This window comes from Panthera leo, chromosome A1 (assembly GCF_018350215.1).
Source record: "Panthera leo isolate Ple1 chromosome A1, P.leo_Ple1_pat1.1, whole genome shotgun sequence".
NCBI classification, from domain to species: Eukaryota; Metazoa; Chordata; class Mammalia; order Carnivora; family Felidae; genus Panthera; species Panthera leo.
The window spans coordinates 141,838,451-141,864,502 of NC_056679.1; the positions used below are offsets into that span (position 1 = coordinate 141,838,451).

At 38.9% G+C, this 26,052-nt stretch overlaps 1 protein-coding gene and 1 long non-coding RNA gene across 9 annotated transcripts in view; both read right to left on the minus strand.

Annotated features, from left to right (window-relative positions):
* Positions 1-2,187: 2,187 nt before the first annotated feature.
* On the minus strand, positions 2,188-9,850 carry LOC122221977. Its single transcript, XR_006203562.1, has 3 exons — positions 9,558-9,850; positions 2,450-2,669; positions 2,188-2,345 (listed from the first exon to the last, which is right to left on the minus strand). It is a non-coding gene; the product is annotated as an uncharacterized LOC122221977 (long non-coding RNA).
* Positions 9,851-13,035: 3,185 nt separating this feature from the next.
* AP3B1 (adaptor related protein complex 3 subunit beta 1) overlaps positions 13,036-26,052 on the minus strand; it is a 261,344-nt gene continuing 248,327 nt past the window's right edge. For 5 of the 8 annotated variants that reach the window (XM_042941819.1, XM_042941809.1, XM_042941836.1 and 2 more), the window contains 2 exons: positions 25,472-25,610; positions 13,036-13,772 (listed from right to left, as the gene is read on the minus strand). In XM_042941819.1, coding sequence (XP_042797753.1) covers positions 13,619-13,772; positions 25,472-25,610 — 293 coding nt within the window. In that variant the 3' untranslated portion in view covers positions 13,036-13,618. Of the gene's footprint in view, positions 13,773-25,470; positions 25,611-26,052 lie in introns of those variants that run through there. The other 3 variants (XM_042941852.1, XM_042941846.1, XM_042941856.1) reach the window with 1 other exon arrangement.

Consider the following 26,052-nt stretch of genomic DNA (forward strand, 5'->3'; position numbering starts at 1 on the left):
CCTCATTGGTGACTTTTAGGTTCCCTTCCCATCCACACTGTCTCTGCAGAGGACTTTCTCACACGTGTTGGGCAGCGGGGCGGATACTGGCGCAGGACCATAGCCCGGTTCAAGATGTAGAACTTGGCAAGGGACTGGCTGCTCCAAAAACCTGCTACCTCATCATTGAAATGCAGATGAACACAGGTCCTCCAAAATCCGGCTACTGTGAAGGCACTGAGAAAAGGTAGGTTAAGAAATGATTAGCTGAAGGGGTGCCTGGGTGGCTCAGTCAGTTAAGCCTCCGACTTCAGCTCAGATCAAGATCTTGCAGCTTGTGAGTTCGAGTCCCACTTTGGGCCCTGTGCTAACAACTCAGATTCAGGCAGAGCCTGAAGCCTGCCTCAGATTCTGTGTCCTCCCTCTCCCTCTGCCCCTTCCCCGCTCGTGGTCCATCTCTGTTTCTCAAAAATAAATAAATGTTAAAAATTAAAACAATAATAATAAAAAGAAATGATTAGCTGAAGACCAAGCATAGGAGGCCCCATCGGGAAAGAGAAGTTAAAAAAAAAAAAAAAAAGGTACAATCAGTGTGAATCTACTGTTTTCCTGTCCCACTTAGACGTTTTCCATATTTCTTTATTATTTACTTCTGATAGCCTGTGAATCTCATAGGAGCACAAATCCTCTCCAAAACAGATTTAATTGGGGGTAAAAAGGAAAAAGGCAGGAATCCTATGAAAAAGAAATCCCTGTGGCCATGTAAATGTGAGGGATAAACATTTCGCTGACAGAAAGACTGGAGTTTGTTACTCCATGAAAATCTACCTAATTTATAGGTTACAGTGCTACCCCAAAAGGTTAGGTTAAATTCACCCTTAGAGAAATTTTAATTTTATTGTTACTCTTGTTATAATCTGGGAGGTTTCCCAAGATGGAAATGACAGTAGAAAAATAGGGGCCCATCTGAGAAACTCATCTAACAGGCAATTTGGGGGCAAATATATATATTCTGCTTTGTATAGTTTAGCACTAAAATGTATTTGAGTATTACCTAAGAACATGTCTACTTAATCTTAACCAATGGGTTATGGGAATCATCAAAAATCAAACACAATAAAAAGGAACAATATTTATGGCATTTTAAAGTCTATCCTATTATTGGTTAGTGCTCCCCTCAATTGTTTAACTGCAATTGGTTCCACTTTCTCAGTGTGGATGATTTTTATACACCTGAGTTAAAAAATAATGCTGCTTGCAAGTGAAAAGTTAAAGACCAAGACAAGGCTTATTAGAATAACATTACACTTTTTTATTCCCTGCACTTATTTCGTCAATTACTAATTATTTCCCTTTTCCTATGCAACAAAATAGAAGCCGTAAAATCTTTGATTTAATGAAAACTTCCTTACCAAATAGGTCCTCCAACTCTGCTGAAGGCTTATAGGTAATTTATCTACCCCAGTAGGCAATGACCTTTTGTGAATCATGAGTCATTCCTCACTCCTAATGAGATGGATCCAGATGCCATCCCACCCTCTGCATGGCCCCCCGCCTTCCTCCATCCAAGGGAGGCGGCACCGCTCTGCGCCCTGCCTCCCAACTTCTCCGAAGTGGGCTGTAATTAGTCCCTGCACGGTGAACCTGCTCAGGAGGGAATCATCCTCGTCCCTGCGCTTCCTCGTTAAGGTGGCCGAACACTGAATATTCTCTAAATGGCCCTGAGGCAAAAAGGGTGAGGGGTGGGAGAGGCCAAGAAAAGTCTGATCATTGTCTGAGCAGTAGAAAGAACTTCCTGGTGCCTCGAGAGGCCTCTCTGCCTACTCTTCTCAAACCACAGTCGTGGAGAAATAACCTGGTGCTGGGAATACCATCTTGGACTCAGTGTTTTAGCCGCAAAGAGCAGTGCATACTGGGAGCCACGCCGTGGTCCTGTGGTCTCCCAGCACTTTTGACTGAGTGGATTCCAGTATATATTTATTTGTAAATTGGATTCTGTATTGCTGACTGTATATTATACACATGTATTGCTACTTATAATGTATTACTAATTATATATACATGGGGCACTAACTATATATATATTACTGTACATGTATATTTACTGTCCAGTACAATATAGTAAGTGCGTTATAAAGCAAATACAATAACAGAACAGGCATGAGATAAATAATAAAGATGAATAAAGGTTTTAATATCTTCTCCCTGTTTACTTCTGGATATTATAAATCTTCTGCTTCCTAGGGGTCCAGAGAGGGAGGAAGGACACTTGTGCTCTTCTTGGTCCTAGTAGATCACCACACGGCCAGAGTAACAGTGCTGGTGCCACTTAAACTCCCCATATCACATGTGCTCCCCACCAGTGTCTGCGGTGAAGGAACGGGAGGTTAACTGAAAGATCCAATGGTTTCCCCTACCCCACCTCACCCCACCCCTGCAACATGTTTTTCATGCTATGCTTTCCATTTACAGGAGCGGCCTTTGCTAGGAGAGTGAAAATATTGGCAGATGAACAGCTCTGGAGTTCCTTCCAGAATGTCTGATGAATTCGTCTTCAAAAGAGGTGGGCAATGGTGGAAGGTCTAGAAACACGGCTGCAGGCTGAGGAGAGGTAGGCATAGGCGACCCCACTCTGGCCCGTTGTGCACAGCCTGAGAACTCCCACATAGGCGAGGGCTTGTCCTTTCTCACTGCAAAGGCAGAAGGAAATTAGAAGTGGTCTTTCACTGGTGCCTTCACCAGAGGAACATCCACCTGAATGGAAGGGATGTGAACCTTGCAAAGGTACCAGCAGGTAGGGGGCATGGAGGGTGCATGGGGCGACATCAGTTGGAACATTTCCACACCTGACTTTGATTGCTTCTTGCAGCCACGTCTGTACAGCATGATCAATAGTTGAAAGTAGCCAGCAAATCAAAGTGCGTAAAAAATCCAAACTTGGAAATGTCTGTTCAAGCGTTATAAAATTAATAAGTATATTCATATTACTAATTAAATGAGGTTACCTATTTTAAATGTACGAGGTTGAACAAAACAGACTCTACGTACTAATTTTAAAGATAAAATTAAATTTTTTTTTTCTGGGGAGGAAAGAAATCTAATTCCTTCTCCTAGGATATTTCCTTATAGGACCTGATACTCCTATTTAAATTCTAATAAAAGAAAGAGAGTCATGGAAAAATTGTGTTTTTTTTTTTAATAACACATTCAAAAAAGAATTCCTTGATGACTTTGCACATTTGAAAAAAGTAAGCTACCAAGAATACTAAATACTTGAAGCTATGTTTTAGGGAGCTAATTTTCAATAAAAAAAAAAAAAAAAAAACCAAGAAGGAAATAGCCCTACCAATGCACAGTTTATTTCTAGGTCAATGATTTTGCTTTATTCACATGTCTGGGTGAGGCTGGCGCGTGCGACCTGCCAACTGAAGCCACTGCATTTGACACATTTCAGTGTCAGCTGTGGGATTTCTGCCTTAAATCTGTCAGGATGGCCCTGTGGCCACTTCTGCAAAAACCCTTGGGGACAAAATTTATTGTTATACCTCAATAGCTTTTTGTTCATCTCCAAAATAGGGGTCCAGGGTCATACTAATGATTGTGGAGAGACAAAATGCTCTCTCTGTATTTTATTAAACAGATCTCTTAATAATTAATCAAATGTGAAAATTATTTTCCATCACTCTGACACTAAGGCTAAAGCATTGCAATTTTTTTCTCAGCCTGTTTCTTTTCCTTTTAAATTGCCCTCGGTAGATTCCCTCAGCTACAAAGCAAGTGAGTAGAGAAAGCCCAATTTACGACTTCGCTTTTTAGACCATAATCACCCCTCTGGGCTTCTACTGGGGAAGGGTTGGGGGGGTTTGTACGTTGTCAGATAAACACCTGAGAAGGTGTGTTCTTGGGTCTCCCAGATCCATTGAGGGGCCATGATAACATGAAAGTCCACCCTGAGCCAGGCATCACGGCACCTCTATCAAGAGACGGCATTATTGGAATAAAGGCATGGCTCTTTCCCTCAACGAGTTTCTGTGTTTGGGGGAGAAGACAGCTTGGTGAAGTAAGAATCACTTTGTTCATCTCTGGATGTGACAAGGGGACACTGCATCGCTTACGAACTGGCCCTGAGTTCCGCTTCCAGGCATTTCGGCAGTGGCATTTGCTCTATTTTCATCCTCTGGCAAGACCGCTTCAGGAGCTGGGTGATGTCTTAGGGAGTCGGCCCCGAGTCCCTGACAGATTAATACCAGATAAGGGACATTGCTAGGGAAATGCACGGCAAGCAGTTCTTCTGACCTTTCCTTACTGAAAGGTCAGAGAGAAATTAGAGGTGGTCTTTCATTGCTGCCTTCCTCTAAGAACATCCCATCTGAATGTGTAAGATGTGAGCCTTGCAAACACAGGACTAAGCATGTGCGGGGAGGGCGGGGGGTGTGGAGTTGGGCTGACATTCACAGAGGGGGCTCTGAGGAGTGTGTGGGGAAGGGGGCGGTGTGTAGGTGCACAGCTGAAACCACCGAACTAGGTAGTGCGGGAGCTAAGTGGGCGACAGGAGTGGGTGAGAAGCGCACAGAAGAGCAAGGGCTGCCGACAGCAGCATCAATATTCTCCCTCTGAGCACTAATTACATTATTAAGCAAACAGACCAACACAGGGTGTGAGGGATGGAAACATGTATTTAGGACCCAGTCACTATCCACTTGGTTGTAAATAATCGTGTGCATACACAGTTCTTTCCTTCCAAAGTGCACAACTGGGCACTTTCCTTACTTTCTCTTTAATTTACTAAGCTTGAGAAAGGGACATATTGTTGCCATGCCAGCCGTTCTTGAAGGAGGCAGATCCTCTGTACTCTGTGCTAGCCAGCTCTATCAGGTATTTCTGAAAGTGGTGGCCACAGCAGCCACCATCTCCCCAGAGAAGAGGCAGGATTCAAGAGGCACAGGAAATAGGCTTCAGGAGTAGCAACATGCATTTTCTTGGCTGCAAAGAGCATGTACTTGCTAATTAGACCTTTGCAATATACGAGAGCCCAAATCTCCTTTGATCTGGCTAAATCCAGTCTAAAGAGGTGGGTGTAAACACAGGATTGGAAGAAACCAGGAACAACATGGAAAGGATTTGTATGCAATGGGAATAAATCTGTTACCAAAAAAAAAAAAAAAAAAAAAAAAAAAGTCTAAGAGGAGCTTGCAGAAGGAAATCTGTGGCAGGCTGAGCCAGCCGGGTGAATGGCAGAGAGAATAGAGGCTATTTGAATACTGATGTGGCCCTCACTTTCTTCCATTTCCATTAATGACATGCTCATCAAGGGCAAACAATGGGACCGGCTGCCGGCGCCTGTCACAGTGTGTGGGTGCTGGGATGCCAGGCTGTCATCCCTGGGCTGCATTTAGAGACCTGCACGCTAATAAGAAGTGCTCTGTGCCGTCAATGCAGACAGGTGCTTCCGCGGCTGGGACATGCTCCATTCCCTTCCCCCTGAAACCCTCCTCTCCCAGCCCCCCTGACAGACACCATGAAATGCACAAATTAACAGCCCCATCATGTTGGGCTGCTGCTGCCTGCGGTGAAAGCAGAAAATCAAGTTGTCACCCAGGGTGCAGTGATAAAGCCACAGCCTCATTTCTCTGTTGGTGCCCTATAATAGCAAATGCCAGACAGCTGGATGGATGGGAGGCTTTAGATTAAGGCCTTGATGCACTCTGGCCAGAGAATTAGTAGTTGCTGTTTCCATGTGGATATTCTGTTCAAAACAAACATCTGGAGAAAGCAAAGTTTCCTAGGGCAGAGTACCCTTGGCTTCTTCTGGAATCAAAGAAAACAACCAAAAGAGAGTGGTGTTGCCTTTCAAACAATCCCAGTTAAGATTCTGACTGTGCATTTGCTCAGAACTTTATCAAGGACTTAGAGCTACGCAAAGGTTAACAAGTAAGCAGAGTCCAGTGCTGAGGCCAATCTCGAAGCAGAGAACAGTTCCTGGGTCCAAACAGGGCCTTGGGCTACTTCACCTCCCAGTCAGCAAGTTCCCTGATAGACTCGTTCTTCCAAATTTGTAGACCCCTTAAGTGCTCTCTGCCTGAGGCTGCCCCCCGCCCAACCCCCAAGCTGTTCTGCTCCTCAGTACACGTCATCATAGACTGAAGCTACTTGTCATGAAATAATAGATACGAAGCACCCTGCTCCCCTGGCACCACAGCCAGTTGGCTCTAAGTTTCCGGTGGCCTGACCGAGCCTGGGCTGACATGGCTGAGCATGCAAAAGGCAAGAAATGGAGGGGCCTGAGCCCTTCAGACTCCAAGGAGTTTAATGACATAATGGCCTGAGAACTTCAACATAAAACAGGAAGAGCAACTAACGAAACTTACAACATAAAACCCCCCTCCTGTCATTTTTATAGTAACAGTAAAACACTTTATTGAATTTATGAGCTACATAATGACTATGAAGAATGTAAGTTGAATTAGAACCAACTCGGAAGTATAATATCAACTATAACTATAAACCCTTTTCTATTACCCCATCCCTTCAGCTTTTTCTGTCCTCTTCCTTTTAACCAGGGGACATTGCCTTCCTCAGACTTACGTCTGAGACAGAGTTCACAACTTGCTAATAAATCTTGACTCTCCCTCCAAAGCTCCACGCTGATAAACCTCCAAGGGGGTAGACTCTCTCTCTGGGGGTGACCATTCCCCTCTCAAAGCCTCCGAGCCATTAAAATGCATTTGAGAAAAGAAACCAGTTTGTCTTTTCTTTGCATAAAGCCTGTCAAATCCAGAGGATCTCTGAGGATATACATCACGTATTTCAATATCCGTAACTCCACACGGTAACGGCCTTTCCAAAACAGACATACTACAACCCCCTCACAAGTTTACGAGAAGCACCTCAGTCAGGGATTCAGCCTGTGTGTGGGGGGTGGTGGTGGTCAATTCCTAATGACTGGATGGGGGAAACGCAGATCACTGAGCTAAGCAGCGTGCTGGGCTGTGTTTTCTGTTTCCATTTCGCTCCTTAAGTCTTTCTGTTCCCAAAGGATTTTTTTCTGGAGGGGTAATAAAATAAAATGGGTGAAACAAAGCCATAAGCCAGTTAAGTCTGAAAGACATGTCATCTCATCTAAAAGGAAGAAACGGACCATTTCCATGCCTAAGGCTGACAGCAACGCCTGAGCTGGCAATAGTGCTATTCCATTTGATTTATAGAATAATGGGGTGACAAATGACGACAAAAATAAACTTTTACTGCACTGAACTGCTCCTTTATTTATGAAATTTGGCCAAGTAGTGAAATCTTTTATCTGCAAGTTGTAACATGGAGTGGGAGCGAGCGATTATGGTGTGGTAATAGTAACCCAGCGATGGAGGCTGAGTCAGTTGGAAATGGATTGAGGTAAAATAACTACCGCACCATGATAAATGTGAACAGCGCTTTGCTGACAGATGATCTAACAGGTGTTCATAACAACTATATAAGAGGATTTATTTATGACCAGCCACAGCCGCAGCACTGTAAATCAACTCCAGCAGCTGCACACCGCTGAAACCAGGTCCCTGATGGAGGAACGGTGCAAGAGCCCAAAGAACACAATTCACTCCAGAATCTTAATCATCAAATAACATTTTTTTAGGTAATTACACCATAGCACAGAAATCATAATTACTTTCAATTAGAAAACGGAGCTGCCCATAACTTTGTTTACAAAATATTTTTATTTAGGCCCTGTGGTTTTGATGAGGCACGAGTAAAATGGAGGCCCCAGGGTCACGGAAAGAGTGCCCTTGGGTGTTGGCGAGTTCTGTGTGATGCCAGTATGAGGCTCTTTCATGACGGCTTCATTTTTTAAGTCAAAAATCAAGCCTTAAGTGGGGAGGATACTTGGTTTCCTCCAAATGTCTGCATTAACTTCCTGGGGGCAGTGTGTTTGGGTTCACACCTTACCCTTTCTTGTTCCTAACTTTACATGGTTAAATAACAAAGGGAATAAGCCTATAATAGTGAACTCAGGAGAAATGGGGAGTTTAAATTCAGGCTGAGGGGCCCATCTTTACACAGCTTTTTAAAATTTGCAAAGGCAAAATGTAACGTTTTTCTTTTTGTAGGTGACGGTCTTAAGATTTCCTTTGTTATCCATGGAGATGGTTGACCCTACCGTAAAACAAGAGTCCTCATTCATCACGCTATTTAAAAAACTAAAAAAGAGAAGATGCTCTTCTAAGAGGAACAAATCACAATCTCGGTTGAGGTACGTTTTCAGAGCTAATCTGTCTTCCCTCCTTCCCTCTCATATTATGAAACTTCCTCCTCGGCAACCCCTCCCAGGCCACTTAACGAGAAGGGTGGGCAAGGAGAGGCTTCCCTGTTCTCCCCAACCACACGTGCGGCACCTGCAGTCTGCACGGGCTTACATGAATGAACCCACCGGCAGAATTATCTGCTGGTCAGGCTTTCTAGACATCTCTGCATCTGAGAATAAAGATTCTCCTGCACTGGGAAGCCTGGCTGGCTCATTCAGTACAGCGTGCAACTCTTGATCTCAGGGTCATGAGCGCGAGGTCCACGTTGGGTGTAGAGAGTACTTAAATTCTTCTACACTTAAGCCTCATCTTTGGTGTCTCTGGCACTCAAGGCTGTAGATGAGAAAGCAGTGTCATTAAAGACAAGTTTGAGTCTGTTGTAGTAATTCCATATTTGAGTTCTGAGGGGTTAGGGTCTTCAGTGTATACATTTATGGAAGCAGCCAGGAATTACACGTACAAGTGACTGTGCATCAAACTGGCTCCAGAAAAAGACAGACACGAGGGAAGATTAGACATCACTTAAACGTACAATCACTACCAGTAAATGGATACCAATGGAATTTCATGTTCATTAGGTACTCTGTAAATAAAAAACGACTCCTTTTAGAACCTGGAAATAACTGAAAAGCATAGGAAATACCTAAAATCCCCAAGGAAATATCTAAAATTGGCTTACAAGTGGGAGAATAGAACCAACGTTGATTTCTCCTGATTTCTAGTTCATTGGTTCCCAACCTTTTCCTGCCTCTCCACTGTTTCTAAGTGCAGCACAGCCCCACCCGTAGTATCGCAACCATTGGTTCCTCCTCTAAACTGCCAAAGCACACTGAGCTGGAGACCTGGGGGCTGGTGTCAGGGAGACCCTGGGAGGGGAAAAAGGAGAAATGAGGGCGCAGAGAGTGGTGCAGGGGTAATGCTGCTCCCTGTACAAAGGTACATTTTAAGAGACGGCCTCAGTTGAGAACCATATATTCTTCCTTCTCCCACTCCTAGAAACTCTTTTCTCTTCTAAATGCCATCCAACTTTTAAGACCTAGCTAGCTTCATTGCCACAGTTGAACCTTCACAGACCTCTCTAACCCATTGATCACTTCTTTCCCCAAATCCAACAGCTCTCACTGGTGTGATCTGACAATTAATCATGCAACTGCTTCACAACTCTTCCCAGAAACGATTTCAGCTTTCAAACAGCTGTGCTCCAAGTGTGTTGGTCAAGTGATCATGTGAAATCCAAAACATTTTCATTCAAACACTAATTTCACATGGTGGTTAACTTACCAGATCAGGTCTTAAAATAGTGCTTGCTCTGTAAAACAGTTGAAAAGTGGTAGGAAAAAAGTGACGTTACTAAGAAAGAAAGAGAGTAAAACATTCATTTAGTCATACTGAAAGCTATTTGTCAGGAAGGAGATGGAGACTGAAGATTCAGGAAAGAAATTTCATGATCCATTTAAGGGCATGTTTTTCTATTAAACACAATTTCCATTCATCTAGAAATATAACACTATCATAAACTTTTTTTTTTCTGATTCCTGTAAAATCTCAAGTAAAGAGTGACAGTGATCATGAAAACTTTTCTTGAGGTAACTGGTCAAGTTGGAAGGCAGAAGGGAAGGAAAAGGATGATTTAAAAAAAAAGGCAGGGACGCCTGGGTGGCTCAGTCAGTTGAGTGTCCAACTCTTTGATTTTGGCTCAGATCATGATCCCAGGGTTATGGGATCGAACCCTGAGTTGGGCTCCATGCTCAGCATGGAGATGCTCTCTTTCCCTTGGCCTTTCTGCCCCTTTCATGCTCTCTGAAAGAAAAAAAAATAAGCATGTGGTCAGAAAGTAATTGCCTTTCAATGAACAGACCTCCAACCGATGGAAGAGCCATCAATGGCTGGTCTGGTTAAACCACCTGTGTGAGGAGAGGGGAGGTGGAGGTGAAGAGATGGGTTCAGCAACTTGTGTGTGTGTGGGGGGTGATAGTTCACTTAAAGCTATTTGACTTGGCACCCAAAGTGCGTGGGGGTGGGGAAGGTGAGCCTACATTACTATGTAAGCGAAGTTAGTTTGCAAACCAGGGCTCACTGACTTAGTGGAGTCCATACTGCCATTTCTTCATTTATTGCCAACTGGACTGTGGTTTCTTGAGGGGTATAGAACGCATCTTGTATTTTACTATACCCAACAGTGGTTAACTGCAGCTCTTCATGTTCCACAATAGACAATCTTGAAATAGAAAGGAAATAGTAAGAATTTGTTAATTTTGCATTATAACATAGGGCTTTTTACCCCCTTATTATGTGAAAAGAGGATTTTCCCCCTTTAAACACAGTCCCGTATAAGGTAAGAGAAGTTAGAGAGAGGAAACAAAGAAAGTCAAAGAGCTTAGCTTTTCCTCTAGCTAGCTAAACTTTGCTTTTCAAAACCTTCCTTTATGTCATTCATCATTCTGGATTCTTGTCTTCTCTAATATATAACTTCTTAACATGAAACAGGTTACAAGGGCAAACTTTTCATAAGCTATTAGGAAGTTATTTAAATATTTGCAAATGGTAACTGGGAAGGGCAAGTATGAAGTACTTTAATTTGATTAAGTTCATTGTTTTAGTCTCTTCAGAATAAAAACATTCTCCTTTTCTTATAATAAATAAAGCAAAGGTATTGGGATACCAAAAATGAGGCAATGTGATACCAAAAATGAGGCTCAGTCTGAAATACACTATGAGAGCCATTCTTCAAGATTGGTGTACATAAAATGTCCCATTAAGTGGACATTAAAATGAAAAAATATAGCTAGAATTAAGAATTCAACATTGACTAACTCGACTCAATGGAACAATTTAAAGATAATCATGGATTATGATAAAGTTAAAGGAAATATGAGGTAAGGAACTATGAAACATTGTGCCAAAAAAGGAAGAACACCCTCCCTCCCCTGCCCTCCGCCAAATCTTTAACTTGGGAATTTTGTTATTTTTCTAATTTCATTTATATGAAAAATATTTTAATGGTATTAAGCTCTTGATGTTAAAATGGCTTCAACTGTTAGCATACCACGTTACATTATTTAGTATACATTTTAAATCTAAGTTAGCTATCAAAAATATATCTTATTCAAAAATAAACTTCTACTGAAATTTCCTTAATTTAAAAATATGTACCTATAAATGACCTATTTTCAAAGATAAGAAGTGCCCTAATTTAAGGAAAACAAAAAGCTGTCTACATCACAACATACATTTTCCCTCTGCTTTGATGCATCAAGTGTAAATATGTTTTTCAGGAAATAGGTATTTATCCCTTCAAATTCTTTCTAACATTTCAAAAACTTGTTGACTTAAAGGGAACCTGGGCGGCTCAACTGGTTAAGCGACTGGCTTCGGCTCAGGTCATGGTCTCATGGTTTGTGAGTTCAAGCCCCACGTCAGGCTCGGTGCTGAGAGCTCCGAGCCTGGAACCTGCTTCGGATTCTCTCTCCCTTTCTCTCAAAAATAAAGACACATTAAAAAAAAAAATTTTTTTTAATTGTTGACTTAAAAACCCAAAGTTATTAAGTGAGCCCTGAGAAACAGGATTAATAAAGGAAGTGCCAACAGCTTGCAATTATAAAGGTGTGTCTGGTGGCAGCATTGCCATCGCATGTAAGGTTCCAGAATGAGGTAGAACACGTGACTTCTGTAGCAATACTTCTCATCCAGATTAACTGCTGTATTTCAAGAGCAGGACAATTTAACCATCTTGCTTGCTCTCTCCAGCTTACAAGTTTGAATTGAAATGATTTTTCACATCTATTTTGTTCTTCTCAACATGTATATTCCAGGGATGTTTAATTATGGTTTTTTTTTCTCTTTATATATGTTCTACAATGTTTCCATCAATGCATATTCTCTACTTTTAAAAAATCCTTATTTTTTAAGGATTTTTGGCTCTACGGAAAGGGAAATGACTAGCATATACTAACTGAAAGAGTATTACCTTGTATCAGAAAGATAAATAAAATTTCAACCGGTTTTAAAGAGGTATAAAAATCTCAGAAAAAATTTTTCTGGTTAGAGAATAACTTTTTTTTTTTTAATGTTTTACTTATTTTTGAGAGAGAGAGAGCCAGCATGAGTGGGGGAGGGGCAGTGAGTGGGACAGATAACTGAAGTGGGCTCCACACCCGACAGCAAGAGAGCCTGATGTGGGGCTCAAACCCATGAAATGCGAGACCATGACCTGAGCCTAAGCTAGATGCGCAACCAACTGAGCCACCAAGGCACCCCTGGTCAGAGAATAATCTTAATGAAAATAATCTTAACTTGTTGGAGTTAGCCAACAAACACTCCCGGGAGAAGCGCTGATATGTTGATCACGTAACAGGTTTTTAAAATTTCCAGAACTAGATTTATAGTGATTAGTTTCCAAAGGTGTTTCAGTCCACCTAAGTTGGGCATCAAGATCTATAAAGGAACAATGAGATTCAAAGAATTTATTCAGCATGTGTAATAGGCCTTACAATCTGATCTCTACTAATCAAAATTGCACAGAGACATTTTATTGTACAACATGATGGATTTTTATTATTAAATATCCAATTTTTTTCTTGGAGTTAACTACTCTATAACACAACTAGAAAATCTACCCGGAGTTGAAAGTGGTTTTTCTTTCACTAACTAAACCCCATTAATTGCTTCTTTGTGAATATAACAAGCTATTTACTTTTAAAACAAATATCAGCATATGAACTTCAGGATTACACACACTCATTAAAAATGCAAAGACACATGTTATTCATATGCTAGTTTATTATTCATAGATGATTTCATGACGAGCATTGTCAATAACCAATTATAATACCAGGAAATTCACAGAACAAAATTTTGCAGAGATCTTATTGTTTCTGTATTTAATTCTAAAAAGTATGCTATTCCAATAGCAATAGTACTTTCACATACCCAGCTCAGAGGCCATTTAGATTGTTTCTAGGGCTAATTTTTGGTTGCGGTGGGAGGGAGGATGATTTCCAATGAACTTAAAACACCCAATTCATGTCCATCACTGTGGAAAAAGAGAAGGAAGAGGAGAAGGCCAGAAGAAGTAGCAGGACAGAGAAAATGCCACAAAGATTCAAGAGTTGAGAAAATTGACAGTAAAATATATGTTCTTTGGTTAGCAAAGCGAAAAGGGGGAAAGTACTGCATACATGATAGATACACACTAGCATTCTAAAGCAGGAGACAAGAATGTCAAGAGTGTATTCTTCCCCCACTGCCAGATGGAAGGGCTATTATTATAAATGAAAGGCAGCAGTAGTGGATGCCAGGCACTTTTGTTGTGTGCCAGATTCTGAAGTCCAGATGTAAGCAGGTTACCCCTGGGACAGGACAGGCTTCAGCTCCCGCAGCAGAACAGAACCGATCACCGTTTTCTCGGTGTTGATGATAAGCTGTGCTGTGGAGCCTTCCTTCAGTTCCACTGTAACTAGCATCAACGACCCACTGTGCACAGTTTTAGCTGCAAACCTGAAGGAAAAAAAAAAAAAAAAGAGGGAGAGAGAGCTTTTATCATGAGGGAGGAAAAACGGAGATGGCATAAATTCAAATAGGTTTAAAACAGTTCTTTTTTTCTCAATAATTTCTTGCAGGTTCCCTACTGCCAAAACCCAAAGCCAAGCATTCTTCTGAAAAATCAATAAACTGCCCAGCACCATGCTTACCACAAGCAGGTAATTTCAGTGTGTCTTTAGAACAAAACAAGAAGAGGAAGTCTATTTTACTTATTAGTTTGAACAAGAGACTTATGTGAATGATTCTCCATTAACATATATTTGGGAATCATTCATTTGATATTTAATATTCCACCATGCCTAGGGTCACATAAAATAAACCGCTGCATTTTTATTTTTAAAACATGTTGAGAAAAGGTACTTTTCTCAAAGAGCTTGAAATTTTAAGTCCTCATATCTGAAAATGATTATGCAAGAAGTTAGATAATTTTATGTACATTATAAAACTTACGTTTCAAAAATTCATGCATGTTAAAATATTCAAATTCAGTCTCTAACGTTGATGATGACATATAACAATACCACGTGACAGCCAAATGCAACACCCATACTCCCTCTTTTTAAATTTTTTTTTAACGTGCAGAATGTTACATACTTCTTTTTGCTTTAGAATAGAGGAAACTTGAGGTCTAAGGCTCCATTACTAAATTCCAAGACATGAAGAATCTACTAATTACACGGAATTAAAAGCAAAACTAGCCTTTTAAGCACTGCAATTGACTGAAAAGCCGTTGGAGGCACAATGAACTTCTGTCAATCCTGCTAATTCATTCTGCACGCACAGTTGAGCCCCAGAGACGTGAAGGAAGAGGACGGAACCCTCCTAGGCCTCCATTTTCCACATGGAGCATGTTCCACACATTTTTTTTTAGGGGGGTGGGAGGGGGTTTGATTGCAGGGATGACTGGAGAAAAACAAAGTTGCTGCACATGAGCTTTTGAAAACACTAACAAGTGTAGAGCAGGTCTGTGACCTGCTGTGACCCCACTTTGCAGGGCCAATCCCCTTTCCCCTTTCTGTATGACACGTGTCTGAATCTGAGCCATCTGCCTCAATTTGCGCAACATCTTCAGCCACAATGGCACCCAGTTAGCCCTGACAACAGCTCACAATACATAAAAATAAAAATGCCGCGCTGACAGCACGCCGCGGACTATTCAAGAGCAAACCAACTGGTCAGTGTCTCATGTCTGACAATTAGCATGGGCCTTGCGCAGAGCCCACGGTGTCCTCAGGGATCTGTTTAATTACCATCAACATAAAAGAGGGAGTTTATCAGGAGACACTCAGAAAAACTTCACTCCCAACTTAATTAAAATATTAGCCACTTAAGCAGGAAGCAGATTCTCTTTAAATGAAAAGTAATTTCTTCTTTGAGTTTTCAAAAATGACATCAAGATTTCATAACACATTCGATTCTTCTTTTTGGAAACCTAGCAAGCCATTTTTGACCTGAACGGAGTAATGAAAATCAGTTTTCCAACAGTAATTAGAATAATGACTCAAAAGCAAAACAAACAGGCTAATATGAAAATATTATCCACATTTTTAAGTTGCATTTTAAGGTATAAGCTAGTGGGTTGTTGATAAAGTATGTTAGAAACCTTTGCTGTCCTTTATTTGTGTATTTTCTACAAACATGGAAAGCTACTCTCTCCAAACACATGGAAGACTTGTAAGGAATCCGACAGAGCAGTTTTCCTACTGTGAGAAGCAACTGTAAGTAACCGTGTGCTCTTCAGATGTCCACACAGGACCTAAGGAACTGTTTCCTAATCTCATCTTTTAGAGAGCACAAACAACACTGGCCCTAACATGACCGACCCCCTTTTCTATCACCCCTTCCAAGTTTATGCATTTCTTTTGTCCAAACTTTTGGGATTCTTCTGCTTCACAGCAGAATCCTGTTTCTGTATTTCTGTTAAACCATGTCTGTATGTCGGACTAGGCAGCTCTACTGTCCTACTCATTTATGTAACTTTTCTCCCCACAGATTTGATCATCACCAAATCTTCATTCAACACATCTTTCAACAGAGGTCTCTATTTCTGACAGGGTTATAATTATGTAAACAATAGTCTTATTAGTCCCTTTATTTACTTAACACTTGTGCCTTGGGACTGTAGAGAAGGAGATTATGTCTCAACAGGAACACAAAAGCACTTGAATTTCAGGGTTGCACAGCCCCAAGGCACATTTTATCTCTTTTGCATTAAAAACTTAGAATCGATGCTACACTAATACAAACTCAGCAGAGACAAATGTCAATTTTGATGCCAGTATGTTTACAGAGATTAAAATTAGTGTCTTGTACACGTTTTTGAAATCCTATTACCATAAAAATTCTCAATAGTGTAAAGATTAGGGGCAGTAAAGAAAAGAGGCATTTGCTTACCCTACAGTGGAAATATGCTAAGCAAATCATCCTAGCAATAAAATCTGTTAGCTGGTATAAAAGCTACTGCCTGTTAGCTAGGTCTCTGTGTTCTAGTGGGCACAAATGGTGGAAGCAATGTTTTAAAGCAAGAGACTAGAAGATCAGATGTTCTGACATTCTCATTTCACAGTTCAAAAAGGATGTATTTAATTGGAACACAGCATGATTACAACTGGTTTGTTTTGGTCCAGGAAAAGCAAAGCCACCCCCGCCCCAAATTTATTAATCAGTTAATGCCTGAACAGGCTATGCTTTAACATACACTGAAAAGACAGTTATGGAAAGAGTACCAGTTAATAAATACCATGTAGCTTTTGGGTGTAAGAAACACTGGTTATAAAGACAGCTTGGGTCAAACACTTCTATGTTAAATTTAATGGCTGACATCAGAACTTCTGTGCCTGACCTCAAACGAAGATTAACACGGTGACAAAACTTTTTCAGAAGATATGTGAGGTTTTCGATCACCGCAGTGATAACTGCAGCTACCATTTATTAAGTGTTTTGTGTAGTGGGTACTTATTTGATTCTATGAGGCAGATTACTGTATAGATGAGGGAAGTGAGGCCCACAGGAGCTGAGATACGTACCCAGGGGCACACAGCCAGTGAATGGTTGAGCAGGAATTTGAACCCAAGTATTCTGATTCTGGATCATATGCATTCTCAAATATGCAAAATGTACATTTGTTTTTTTTATTAGTAAATGGAAAGATTAATGTTTTTCTTATTTACCTAATACATAATCTAATATTGTTCCAAAAACTTTAGTAGGAGGGAAGATTTTCCCTTCAAAATGTGTAGCTGAATTTGCACTATTATGTAATTCAAAGCATCCTGACTTGCTGCTTTGTCATAACAACTTTTTACTTTCTGCCTTTTAAAGATTAAAAAAAATTTAAACATCCCCCGCCTCCCACTCCCTCAAAAGAACACCAGCAATGAGAAATATAAAACCTTGTTGAATGGAGCTGTAACACAGGGAGGGACTTCTGGGAGGCCAACCAACCTCGAACACCAGTAACACCACAAATGAGAACAAATAAGACGATGACAGTTAAAGATGTATTGCCTATGTATGACGGGCTCCATGTTATTAAAAGGATACCATCTAGGTATTTTTCATAATTTTTCATTTTCATTCTACCACCAAGCACTCGCTGTTTGTAATCACCAACTGAGGAGGTAAAACTGTTTAGATACATCTGTATTTCATTTCATTACATGTCTTTTTGTCTATTATCTCTAGCAATTGACACTTTATCTTTGAAGCCTATAAAAATTCCTAAAATTAAAGAAAAAGACAAAATAAGCTGCTTGGCAAACCTAAATGAAGACACTACTCTTCTAAAAAAGTTGATTTGTCTTAACTATTGACAGAATTAGGAAAACAGCTCAGATAACAACAACAAATCTGTACAAATTTAGTATCTACAATATGTGGCCTTATTCCCTCATGCACTTAAACCATATTTTTTTTTTTTTCAGATTTATGAGGAGCTGGCTATGGACCATAAATGTTCTTTGTCAGAAGGAAAAGGAATCTTACAACCCAATGGTTTTAACAACTGAAATGTTAACAGGACAACAGGAACTAAAAAATATTTATCTGAGAGGTTGTATCAGTCTCCAGGGTATTCACAAACACAAACATTTTTAAGTAGAATCATATTTGCTACACTTAATGCAACAGCTCTAAGACATGCTTTTTCTTCTCTTGGATAGTCTTCCTGGTTTCTGATTTTTCTATTCTGAGTTCAATTTTCTCGTGTTTTCTGTTCTACTGGTTACCAGAAGCTGTGACAATGGCCCACTCAGGCTAAAACTTTTTTTTTTTTCCCCTACTCTGTACATGAAGCCTTCAATTACTGCCTGCTGAAGCAGACAGAATCCTATTAGTAAGAAAGACGATCACAAGATGCAGTGCCCTGCCCTAGCTGTATAAAAATAATTAGTCCAAAGTTGACAAATGTGTAATGAAGTCGCACAATGATTATATGTAAGAAATACTGGTTTGAATAAGCCTCCTAACATCAAATACCAAGGCATCATGATTTGGAGCATTATTTCCCAAAGAATTAAAAATGATAAATCCTTATTGCTTTGAGTTAATATAGAACATTTTAAACAGAGAATTTGCAAGTTGTAAAAAAAAATTCCATTTTCTTGACTATAAAATTGTCTTTTAAAGTTAAGCCCGTTACACAATTGAAATTAATATTGAGGATGAGAAATTACATGTGATTCAAGTTTAGAGAATTTTTCCAAAGAAATGTGTTTTCCCCTATTATTTAAAAAAAACATCAGCCAGCAATATTGTAGTGTTTCCCTTTAACATTCTGATGAGAAGAGTTAAAACAAAGAAAATAAGCGCCCATCATAATTTAAGACTCTCTATATTCTGTTTAAATCTTTACACATGGTATAACGATTCTCCATACTATCTTGTCATTGACACATTCTCTTTCTTTATAAAGAAAAGGTAAATAAATCTAAGTGCACTTTCTCAAAGAAGACACGAGACATCCCAGTTATTCCAAAGCATTTTTGGTTTGTCTCTTTGGTGGGGGTGGGATGGGATGGGCCTTAACAGAAAACCAAATAATAAATAAATTCTTACCCCATTCTCTTGGATTCCTTATAAAATTGCCAACCCAGAAGGAAAATCATCAAGAATACCTCTGATTTCTACATGAAAACAGTTATATATTCCTACTAGTAAAACTGTTGCATTGCAGAATATTACCTCACAAATGGCAGAATTAAATAAAACTTAAAGAAAGAATGGTTTAAAGCAAAATCAGCGATGCGGTTTGGTTATTTCTAAAATATCCAAATATGCGTTCCGTGTAAAAATTAACTGAGGTCTACATTTGTTTTTCAATGAAATGCTGTTCACAGAGCCTGCAGAGATCAAAGCAGCAGATAAAAAAGCAGTGCTGCCCTCTAGTGGACAATCACCAACTTGAGAAAACTGACGTCTAAATAGGTTCCAAAATCTTTGGTCCAGTTTGAGATTCCAAATTTATCACAAAGTAGAAAAGACCAATGCCTGATATCTTTATATTAACAACTCTTTACAAAGCATTTTAAGACAGGTGAAGTATGGTTACTGTAGTATCAGAGATTATAAAATTAGGGCACTAGGACACGGTTTTCTATTATGGCCCTTCAAAATTACCTAGTATTTAAATATTCCAGTTACTAGGGGAAAAGAAATAAAACAACAAACAAAAATAACACAAAAGTTGAGCAACCTAAGAACAGAAGAAAGGGAAGTATCAAAGACTCCCACCAAGAAGTGACTATGCCATTCATGTTTGTAACCCTAGCACTAAGAAAATTTGTCACAAGTCTTCAAAAAAAAAAAAATGGAGTGAAAGAGTTGCACAATATAGACATTTTATGATGGAAATGGGAGTATATACCAGTATTTCTCCTATTAATTACTATTAAACATGTATATGATAATAGTGATTCACTGGATGAGTTGAAGGCCTAGAAATGAAACAAGTTGTTCTTTACATGTACTTCAATTAAATAAAAAGATTTCTGATTTTCAACCTGAAGCAAATAAACTATCTTTAAATATGTTGGTAAATTAAAAAGTTGACTGCCAGGTTGCCATGGATACACTGTTCCATTCACAGCACCAGGCTTTCCTAATAGTTAAGGACCTCAGGGACCATAGTAAAACAACATTCATTCTACTAAGACTGTAATTATTCACAAGTTGTATGTTGCTCAAAAGTTGCAAGTTAAAAAAGTGACAGAGTAAACAAGATCCAAACATTAAGATCTACAGGGCGGGAGGAGGACTTTAAGTACTAAATACAAGTTAATGATGAAAACTGTTCTAGGGTCTTATTGAATAAGCTAAGAACTAAAACAGCATCATGGCAGAGACAAGGCTTTCTGTTTTCACTCAAATGATCACATTTTTCCCCTCACAGGGTCAATTTGTTGTTCATGAAAGGGCAAAATGAGTAGGTAGTCTGATAGCTCTTTTGAACACCACTGTTACTGAACGTCAGAACTCCGGAAACTGGGTTAAAATGTGAAATGGCTGAGACTGCTGAAAGACAAACTTTTCCTTGTGGCCTAGGACAGTTTCACAGACGAGACTGTAATACACTGATATAATTAACAATATGCTCTTGCTGGAGCACAATGCCATAGCTGTAAGGAAAAACAACATCAAACATCTTGTCTATTAGCATCCCTTAATAACTAATCTGTAAAAAGAAAATGCATAAACATAGGAAAAATATACTTTAAAATGTGTCATGTGGCTGTCATTAACTCTTGATAATTCAAGGCAGTCTCAAACTGTAAACTATGGAACATTATTGGCCATATAACCGCTTTGGCTACTGGTTAAAATACAGATTCCTGGGCCATACCTCACAGTACCAAATCTGAGCCCCTGGCTGTGGCTCTGAGGAATCTGAATTTTACACAAACCCCCCACAGAATTCTTTTGTACAGAAAACCTTAGAGATTTTGGAGCTATGGATTTTTACCTTTCTGCTTTTTGGTCACTGCACATTAGTATCTTTATCAGAGGACAAGCAATGTAATTAAAGCAAACACACCTCAGTTTCTACACTATTGAATTCAAACCTGTCATAAACCCTCACCTGATTTCCTTCTCAGAGGAACACAAGAAATGTTTCCTGGGCCTGGATATACCTAGGGTTCCCAATGCTAGTCGAATTCTCCTACCCTAAACATATTAAATATTGACATTTTCCTTTTGCAGTCCATTCCTATACTGTTTTACTGCTATTCATTCTGCCCTTTGTATATTTTATTTATGTGTTAGTTTATTAGTATACTGTCTTAAACAATATGCTTTAAGACTTTTACAATGCATAGAATATCACATATTTTAATATGAATATCTAAAACAGGACATGAAGATATTCAACTCTATATTTAATAGATGATTTTTAAAATTCTCATTTCTGTATTACTCCTTCTCATCTGATAACTGTAATCCGGAAAATAGGAGAGTTGACCATAACTCTGTAGATCTCAATGGGATGATTTTGTTCTCAAAGAGCAGCCTTTTCAGTCACCAAGTACCACAGAAATGAAAATAAAGTTAATTAAGTCTTTCAATAGTATACTGGTTGGCCTTCTAATATTATTGCTCATTTAGAAAATCAAAAGTAAATGTCATATAATCTAACAGCAGATATACTTTCTCAGTGATCTTGAAAAGCAGTTAATTATATAAAAAATGCTCCTGGTTTTTGAAATGAATTCCATAAAACTTGTGCTCCTTTAATTGACTTTTTCTTAATGGAGGCCATTTTATGTTGATATGTAGGAACCATTTTCTACTATGTATTCAATTAAAATTTCTACTTTACACTATTACACACTTCTGCATATTAATGAAGGTTCCCTTTTTCTTACATATTTCTTATATTAAGTGTTTTTTAACTTGGCATTTAATGTAAAAACTATTCAAATTTTAAGAGTAGTGGGAATAAATTATTCTAAAATTCTTTTTATACTTGTTTTTTTTTTTTTAAAGCAATTGTAAGTCAATTACCATTAGTAAATACAAGAATGGCTTTGGTCCTATTCTTCATTAACTCAAAAAAGCAACCATCACAGAAGAATAAAGGAGTTATTCAAAAATCTCACAGGGAGTTCAATTTTATTAACAATTAAATAATATATGTTTAGATATATAAACTCATTAACTCCACAGGAAAATAGGATACTGAGCACTACAGTTAAAAACATGAACACAACTCAATGAAGAAGTAAACTGTCAATTTCTGTTATAAACAGTAATTGCTATTTCACTTTAAATGACATTAAAGGCACTGGTACTGATTTTACTAACAATTGTTCATTTTTGTTTTGTTACTGAGTACAAAAGAATGGCAAAAAATGTTACATATGCAGGATGATAATTTTTAACAATTTGTGTATGAAAAATACAAGTAACTCTAGGTGTTTATTATTTCTAAAATTTAGAACATTAATATAGCCATACTTTGTAAGAGCAAATGCAAAACATTTTCAATTACATATAGTGAGACTTGTGAGGCAAATGAAAACAGAACAACCTAATCTTAATTACATATAGGCATTGTTTTTTTCATTTTTGACCCTGTAGTAACTTGGGCTCCTCCTCCAAGTTACAGAGCCAAACGCCACACCTGCTGGATTAGAACACACACGGCTGGATTAGAAAAGTGTCAAGATATCGTGGATGTGTGTGAGGACCACGAACATGAAGTCTGAGCGCAATCTCTGCATTGCAAAGGCAGATATAAATGGTTCTTGGTTGCGTGTCTCCCCTGCATTAGTACAGATAATTGAGAATTGTCTGTAATTTAATCACTTGAACAGGCATTCAGTTCCAAACCACCAAGACAAGTTACAGGCAAACTATGCTTTAATAAAAATTACACAACTGTGCTAAGTGTCTTTCTTAGTCTGTTTCCCAGTAGGAAGGTAGCTTTTATATTAGTTGGCTTTCAGAAGGCAATTTGGCTATTTTCTTCTAAGAAACTAAATTCTGGAAACCTGCCATTGCTTTCAGAAAAGTTAACCCACATGCAAAACAAAACAAAAAATAAATTAGAAGTTACAACATAAACAAGGGTTACCATATGTCTTTTTGTACATTGTAGAAGAATATATTAAAACAAGACTGAAGTTTTGCTGGGTAGTAGATGGTCAGTATCATAATTTTGTACTGCATAAGCTAAAAGTTATAGTTGATGTATGATATTTTGGTGTTTCAGTAATTTCAGTAATTCAAAGGATCCATAAATAAAACAGCAACTTCTGCTAAAGAAAATCACCCAGAAGAGTAAAAAGAAGTATTTAAAGCAGAAAACAACAGGGGTGTCTGGGTGGCTCAGTTGGTTAAGCGTCTGACTTTGGCTGAGGTCATGATCTCACAGTTTGTGAGTTCGAGCCCACGTCAGGCCCTGTGCTGACAGCTCACAGCCTGGAGGCTGCTTCGGGATTCTGTGTCACCCTCTTTCTCTGCCCCTCCCCTGCTCGTGCTTGGTCTCTCTCAAAAATAAGTAAACATTAAAAAAAAATAAAGCAGACTGGGGCGTCTGGGTGGCTCTGTTGGTTGAGCGTCTGACTTCGGCTCAGGTCATGATTTCGTGGTCCGTGAGTTCGAGCCCTGCGTCAGGGTCTGTGCTGACCGCTCAGAGCCTGGAGCCTGTTTTGGATTCTGTGTCTCCCTCTCTCTGACCCTCCCCCGTTCATGCTCTGTCTCTCTCTGTCTCAAAAATAAATAACCATAAAAAAAAATTAAAAAAAAAAAAGAAAAGAAAAAAAATAAAGCAGAAAACAATTAAAACAGGAAAATTCAGAACCAGAATATTTTCATTGAAAAGGCTTCTGTTCACTTTTTCCCCTACTAAACAGCATTTCACTGTTAAGTTGTATACGCATAGTGGTACCAGTATGATGACCTAATATCCATTTTATTATTTTATCACCACCCTGTGTGAGATAGGGCTTGTCAGAAATTAAGAAATGGAAGCGTCAGACCTATTAAAGAACTTAATTAAGGAACTTTCTCTAAGAACAAAACAAAACTGGGGGACCTGGGTGGCTCAGTCAGTTAAGCGTCTGACTTTAGCTCAGGTCAGGATCCTGCAGTTCCTGAGTTCTAGTTCCATGGCAGGCTCTTTGCTGACAGCTCAGAGCCTGGAGCCTGCTTCAGATTATGTGTCTCCCTCTCTCTCTGCCCCTCCCCTGGTGACACTCTGTCACTCCCTCTCAAAAATAAATCAACATTAAAAAAATAATAAATAAAAATCAAAACAAAAAATAGGGTAACTTTGGTTTTTTGACTAGCACATGTGGTCTTCACTGTCACAATCAGTAGATGAAGATAGGCAACTTCAAATGATGGCAGGTTAAGACTTGAACTCAGCTCTTCTGAAGTCAAGACCAATGTTCTTCCATAGATAATACAGAATTTCATTTTAATGTCTCATGCTACCCCTTTCCAAACAGATGAAGATCTTAAAGCCCACAAGAACAAGTTGTAACTTGCCCCAGACTACCAAGCCCAAAAATGGCAGAGAGAAGTCTAAAACCCAGATCAACTGTAGCACTCTGTAAGAAACCTCTCTTACCCTGCACTAATTAAAAAACATTTTTTTAAAGATTTTATTTAAAAGTAATCTCTACACCCAACATGGGCTAGAATTTATAACCCTGAGATCAAGAGTTGCATGCTCTACTGACTGAGCCAGTCAGGCTCCCCTACAAAAAATTTTTTTTTAAGATCTAAAGGCATTCTCTTCAATTTAAAAATTTTTTTCTATATAGAAATATAAAGGAAAAAGCATGCCATTGGCAGTGGAATGGCAGAGGAATTAAAGATGGAATTAATGAATTCCTTTAACCCAACAGAGAAGTAACAACTGCAGGTTTAAGGGGATCATTTTTATCTTTACTTTAATTCAAGCCACTGCACACAGAAGATCGCAAGGAGGGCAACCACATTAATCACATTCTCTTCTACCTTTAAGGACAAATGACTTGGATGTCATGCTTTAGATGCTCGGTGGTGAAGATATTCCTGGTCTAAGAAATAGAAGCTGCATTTGGCTCTATGCCAGTTTTTTAGCAGCTCCTTATTACTGGAAGCAGCCTTATGGGACTGATGTAAAAAAGAACTCTGAACACAGTACCCAAACTTCCTCTATTTCAAGTAAAAAAGTCCAACTCCACTGCTTTGTAAAACAGGTCTTCCTGGAAATCCACTGTATCTGGTGAAATAGGATAGATTTTCAATCGTATCTTACAAAAGGTACCTTTACAAATCACCAAACTATTATAAAATGCGAGTACACTGACTGTTATGTTGCAGGACAGTACATCCCAGTGTACTAAGGATTGCATGAAATGGGAAAGACAGCCTTCACGCAAACCAACAATCAAATATCTCATTAGAAACAACGGGAGGGGGACGCCTGGCCGGCTCAGTGGGTAGTGTATGTGACTCGTGACCTCAGGGTTGAAGGTTGAACCCCACATTGGGTGGAGAGATTACTTAAATAAAATCTTAAAAAGAAACGAAGAGAGGGGGTCAGATATATGTTTAGGGATTATTATTTTCAAGGAAAATGATGAACTTAAAATTATACATTTATACATGTCTATTATACATATATATATATATACAAGTGATACATCACATGTTGATGAACCTACCTGTGTATATGATCTTGGCCAGAAGGGACTACACCTACATTGGCTACATTTACAACCTTCTGAAGGATCACAGAAGGAGTGAAATTCTGTGGTGCAGCAATGATTACAGTAGAAGTTTCATTCATTCCTGTTAGCATTCCTGTAAGAGCAAAAGAAGGCTCCCTTTTACTAATTTGCGAAAATTATATTAAAACAATTTCAAGCTCATAGCCAAAATTTAAAAACTTAAAAAACCCACTTCAGAATATAATTTTGAAGATAATTATCATTGAATTAAATAACTGCAGATGTTTTACAAAATTTTTAATCCTTATTGTGTAGAAGAGCATGTAAAAATGCAGTGGAACATCCTTCTTAATAAATGTGATTTTCAATACCCTAAGACAAAAATGCAGAATCACAAAGATTCTATTCAATTTCAGTCCCTTTAAAATATACTCAATTAATTTGGACTACGTCAACTATTTAAGCTTTTACTTTTTAAAAATTTTTATTCCTCTCCTTTTCATTCAGAGATCTCTCTTGTCAAATGCTACCTGAGTACAAATCAAAGTGAGTCTGGAATAACTAGCAACAACATT